The sequence below is a fragment of the Microtus ochrogaster genome, unplaced genomic scaffold, assembly GCF_000317375.1.
Source record: "Microtus ochrogaster isolate Prairie Vole_2 unplaced genomic scaffold, MicOch1.0 UNK41, whole genome shotgun sequence".
In the NCBI taxonomy this organism is placed as follows: Eukaryota; Metazoa; Chordata; class Mammalia; order Rodentia; family Cricetidae; genus Microtus; species Microtus ochrogaster.
The window spans coordinates 2,774,181-2,780,258 of NW_004949139.1; the positions used below are offsets into that span (position 1 = coordinate 2,774,181).

Sequence of the window (6,078 nt, forward strand, 5' to 3'; positions counted from 1 at the left end):
TGTGGGCACTTAGTGCCATGAACTTTCCTCTTAGCACTGCTTTCATAATGTCCCATAGGTTTGGATATGTTATTTCTTCATTTTCATTGAATTCAAGGAAGACTTTAATTTCTTTATTTCTTTCTTGACCAGGGGCGGGTTAGTAGTTGACTGTTCAGTTTCCATGAGTTTAAAGGCTTTCTGGGAGTAGTATTGTTAAATTTTAACTTTCCTCCATGGTGATCTGATAAGACATAGGGGGTTACTCCAATTTTTTGTATCTATGGAGGTTTGCTTTGTTACCAAGTATACGATCATTGCAGAGAAGGTCCCATTAGGTGCTGAGAAGAAGGTATATTCTTTTTTGTTTGGGTAGAATGCTCTGTAGATGTCTGTTAAGTCCGTTTGATTCATTATATCTGTTAGTTCTCTTATTTCTCTGTTAAGTTTCTGCCTGGTTGACCTGTCCATTGGTGAGAGAGGAGTGTTGACATCTCCTACTATTAGTGTGTGGGGTTTGATGTGTGATTTGAGTTCTAGTAATGTTTCTTTTACATATGTGAGTGCTCTTGTATTAGGGGCATAGGTATTCAGGTTTGAGACTTCATCTTGATGAATTGTTCCTGTTATGAGTATAAAGTTTCCGTCTCCATCTCTTCTCATTTATTTAAACTTGAAATAAATTTTGTTAGATATTAAGATAGCCACACCTGCTTGTTTAGAGAAACACTTTCTAATGCAACTGCAGAGTCATGACCACGAAGATGAAAATGACTCAGTGGCACACAGTCAAGCATTTCCTCAGACCTAAGCTGAACACCACTGCAGATGCCTGACAAGATAGCTAATAGAATATATAAAATACATGAATGGGTTATTTCAGAAAACTAATGGTAGAGCCCTAATACTTAACCTACCTGTATTAAGACAGAGAGATTTGTGTTGGACCTGAATTATCCTACAGGGTCTTAATGCTCATGGGAGTGGTGGAATGTTAAGGGGTAGGTTGTGCAGGACAGATTTGTTTTTAAGTGGCATGCCCTTAAGACTGATCATGGAATATTCTCCCCATATTTTTTCTTTTCAATTCTTGATTATTTTTTATGAAATGATCCTACCATGTTGAGCTGTCATGGAACTGAAACAACACTGGTGCTTAGCCATGGACTGAAACCTCTAGAACAATCTAGATAAACTTTGCTTCTCCATAAGCCTCATTGGAAGGCAATATCATAATACTCAAATATCTTCAGTTTTGATCACTCCCTATTTTCTTCTACTCCAATACAACAGAACTGTCACACCTTTAGCTGACTCTTCTGCTTATGTCCAGAGTCACAACTTTTCAATGTTTACTTCCTCAGGGCCATTTTCAGGCTTTATTGTTGAGACATATCTGATTTTAACCCATATCCATCACACAGAGGACACTGTAACACATGCATCAATGAATAGAAGAGGCAGACATTTACATTATGGTCAAACATGCTGAAGAGGAAAATGTGGCTTAGAAAGCTTCAGACACAATATAAAGTAGCTGCCTCAGTCCTTCTGATTGACACGTTTACAGAGAAAGGAAACTGCATTTCACTCTGACATTAATATTCCTTTGAACAGTAGAAAAATCATAGCCTCCGCTAAGGCGATTTCTGCTCCAGGGACTTTCCACAAGCTTCCAGCGAGTTGTTAGTTCCTAGTGAGGTCATCTTCACATCTTTGTTCTGCAGGCAGAATTTTCCTTAAACATAATCAGGTTTCCAATTACTACCTGTGTAAGCAGAGCTTCTCCTTCTGTCATCGAGGGTGGATTATTTGTGCAGAGTTATTGGTTCTTTTCTAATATTTAGATGTCTTTACACTGAGAGTTGTTATGTATTTATTTAGTCATGATTAGAAAAACTCTAATACTGTCTTTTTACTCTTATCACTGGGCATTAACGGACTGCAGAAATTGAGAAGTTGTAAATAGTGGGGCCGATTAACATTTATTGCCCAGAGATACATGTCAGCCATGTCCAACGCCATAGAACTGGAAGACACTTTTATTACCTATTAACACTTTATGATATGTTTGTACTTTGTGTGTATGCATGTGTTTGTGTTTGTATGCATGTGTGTACATGCGTGTGCATACTTGAACATGTACCATAGATGTGGAAGAAGATCAAATGACAACTTGCTGAAGTAGGTTATCTCGTTCTACCCTGTGGGTTCTTGGGATTGAACACAGGTCACCAGGTTTGACTTTATTGTCCTTTACCTAATGAGCCATCTTACCAGTCCTCACTACCCAGTTTAGTCTCCTTTTCAATGCGTGTACACAGACACCCATACATACTGCACGGATCTTCTGAAAACCTGGGTCTCCTATCAGATGTTAGTGCTGTTTCTTCCCCCAGTTGACCCGTGTTCAGTTTGACATCTAATATAATAGCAAATGGCTTGGCCTTTCCATTAAACACAGGAACTTGTTCTTCAGTGTTCCTAAATGTAGTAGAGATTGGAAGCATTTCTGTTTTTGTCATTATAGGATGTGTACCTGTCCTCCAAGAGCACCTGCTTCCTCAAGTCACTATGCCATACTTCAACCAGAGCACTGCCTACCCACCAGTCTTCTTCCTCACTGGCATTCCTGGTCTTGAGACCTCTCAAGCCTGGATCTCCATCCCTTTCTGCTGCCTATATGCCATTGCCATCTCTGGGAACGGCATGATCCTCTTTGTCATCATCACCGAGTCAAGCCTTCACGAACCCATGTACTATTTCCTGTCCATGCTGTCCTTCACAGACCTGGGTCTGTGCTTTTCCACATTGGTAACTGTGTTGGGCATCTTCTGGTTCAATGTTCGAGAGATTAGCTTTGATGCCTGCATTGGTCAAATGTTCTTTATCCATGGCTTTACATTCATGGAGTCTTCAGTTCTCCTGGTGATGGCCTTTGACCGCTTTATTGCCATCTGTAACCCACTGAGGTATGCTATGATCTTAACCACCTCACGGATCATTGCTGTGGGTTTTGTAATTGTAATTAGGGGAACCACAGCTCTTGTTCCTTTGCTCCTGCTCCTCAAGCGTCTGTCTTTTTGTCATAGTCATGTGCTCCATCATTCCTACTGCTTCCATCCTGACGTGATGAAGCTTTCATGTTCAGACACCAAGGTTAATAGTGCCTTTGGCCTGGTCACTGTCATCTCTACTGCAGGCTTGGACTCTGTCTTGATCCTTCTCTCTTATGTTCTGATCATCCACTCTGTGCTCTGCATTGCATCCAAGGAGGAGCGAAAAAAGGCGTTTGGGACCTGTGTCTCCCATCTCAGTGCTGTCGCCATCTTCTATATCCCTATGATCAGCCTTTCATTGGTGCACAGGTTTGCAAAACATGCTCCTCCATTTGTTCATACTTTAATTGCCAATGTTTATCTCCTCATCCCTCCTGTAATGAACCCCATAATCTATAGTGTGAAGACCAAACAAATTCGCAAGGCTGTGATTAAAGTGTTCTTCATTAAACCATCTTAGGAAAGCTTTAGAATTTTTGCTTTTATGCCAGCTTTGATATACCATGTTTTGCAGATGACCCTGGAGGCTCACCTTTTTCTGAGGAAGTATGGATGAGGGGTGGATAATGGGGGTGAAGAAGGGAAGTGGGGGTTTGTGTGGGAGGAGAGGATGAAGGGGAGGCCATGGTCGGTCATAAAATAAAGTAATAAAGAAAAAAGAGTCTTCCCTCATTTTTTGTGTTTGATTATTCACCTGTGTGATTTATCCTGTAACTTGAAAGAGTTTGTTAATTAAATGTTTTGTTGTTGTTGTTGTTGTTGTTGTTTTTAGAGTCAGCTGCTCATGGCACACACCTGTTATCCCAAGCACTCAGGAGGCAGAGACAGGCAGATCTCTCTTTATCTGAGGCAAGCATGGTCTACAGAGAGAGTTCCATGACATGGTTTGAGACATGGTTTCTGTCTCAAAAAACAAAAACAAGGTTCCCATGCTCCCAATTTACTTAGGAGATCTTGTCTTTTTCTACTTACATTGTTGATTAGATCTATGTATGTTTCTCTTAGGTTCCAAGGGGAAGGGAGAGGCAGAGAGGGGAACAGAGAAAAATGTAGAGCTCAATAAAAATCAATAAAAAATAATAAAAACAAGAAGAAAAAATTAATACTTTTTTATTCTGACAATTTTGTAATTTTCTGACTATAAATTTTAGATCAAGGTTTCCCTAATGACAGAGATAATATGTTGTATAGTCATTGTCCTATTATTACTTCTGTACATGATACAATATGGTTAACTTAAGTTTATGGTTACTTATAAATTGATTTTAGTCTTCTAGATTATGTACCTATTAATGGCTTATATAATATAGATACTAAGTAACCTGTATTTCAATATTTGTACATTACATAATATTGTTAAAATGATTACTATTGCCAACCAAATATTCATGGTTGATTAAGATGAAATAGTAGAATTAAGCAGTGAGAACAAAGTGCTTGAAATAAGTACTTTTCTAGCTCTTTAAAGAGGCCTTGAGATATCTTTCTTAAATGAATTAATATTTCCATTTTACAAGTTATGGTGACTTATTGTGTAAAATGTATCTATAGGGACACTCCTACTGACTTCATTATTGCACAACTGAGTCATAAAGAAACTGAAGCTTTATCTCATTATTATACAATTATTTCAGCTTAAATTGATGTTTAAAAATATTATATAGAAGATGAAACTGCTTACCTAGTTTTATCTATATGCACTGAATACATATAGTGAATTATCATCTTGTATTCCATAATATCTTAATTAAAATTATTAATGACAACTAAGTATTATGATTGATCTCTAATCTTTTATCTCTAATTTTGGACTGTAGATTCTGAGGGACAAAGAGTGTTCTTTTTTCTGTATTTCTCTAGTGAAACTTTGGAACATGTTAAATCCTTACAGTGATTTTTGAAAGAATTAGTAAAGATATTTTGTTGTCTATGGGCCAGTAATGACGGCATCTTTCTGAAGTTTGCAGAGTCATGTAATCACAGCAACTATGTTTTCCTGTCCGAGACCTACACAGGATCAGGACATCAACATTCCAGCATGGATGGGGCTAATGTGTTTTTGTAGGAGATTCTCAGACTTGGGAAGAGAGATTCACAGCACCCATTTCTCCACAGACATTAACGAGCAAGCAGTGATGCTGACGGGAAGGACACCGTGAAGTAGAAGCAGCCCAGGGGAGGTCATCCTCTGAGGTCCACATCATCTCCCTCCGGGGTTTTCTAACAAAGATTTCAGAAAGTCTGAGACAGGTCTCCCTATGTGTGCTCTGTATCTTTGAGCAGAAGACCTCAGCTCCTCGGCCCTCTTCCCCAGAAAGGCTAGAAAGAATAACCTGTGTACTTGTAAGTAAAACTGTTGCATTCAGGAAAACAATATATTTTACCTCTGCTGTTTCTTGTAAGAATTAAAAGATTCTGTTAACGTCAGGGAGGTCTTCTTGATTCCCAAGGAAACCCAGGAAAATCAGAAACTTGCAGCTTTTGGCCATACATTCTGAGAGAGTTTAGTTGTGGTCCATTAAGATTGTCTTGCTGGGTAGAGGTGAAAGCATGTATACAGTTCTGAGTTTTTTTGGAACATTCAGAACTGCAGTCCAAGGTCAGCTGCTGCTCCTGCCCTATGTGCCCACTCCCTCCATTGTCATCTTCCTTTGCCATCATCACACAACTCCTGTATTCCGTTCACTTGCTATCACACAGACTCTTTACAAGTGCTGCCATTTTTGACCCCCACATACCATCGCTGACCTTCCAAACTTCATAAATGTGGACTGGTATGTACTCATTGGAAAACTTGGTCTAGTTGATGGAAGGAGTTTGATAGACTTTGGAGAGTTGAATTGCCCACAAGTCTAACAATTTTGGTGAATCATTAGCCAGAAAGGAGACAACTGAAGATAGATCAGCATAGAACCTTTAATACTGTGTTATAGTTTACATGAAATATCATTATCTTAACGTAAGTAGACCAGTGTCAACAACTGGTTGAGCAGAGAGGAGATTATTATGCGGTAATAAACCAGGGTCATCTCTGAACAAT

The 6,078-nt window shown here is 39.0% G+C and overlaps 1 protein-coding gene across 1 annotated transcript; it reads left to right on the forward strand.

Moving 5' to 3' along the window:
- The first annotated feature begins 2,553 nt into the window (after positions 1–2,553).
- On the forward strand, positions 2,554–3,498 carry LOC102002814 (olfactory receptor 51F2-like). Its single transcript, XM_026790127.1, has one exon. It carries the CDS (start codon positions 2,554–2,556, stop codon positions 3,496–3,498), a length of 945 nt encoding a protein of 314 aa, XP_026645928.1.
- Positions 3,499–6,078: the final 2,580 nt, after the last annotated feature.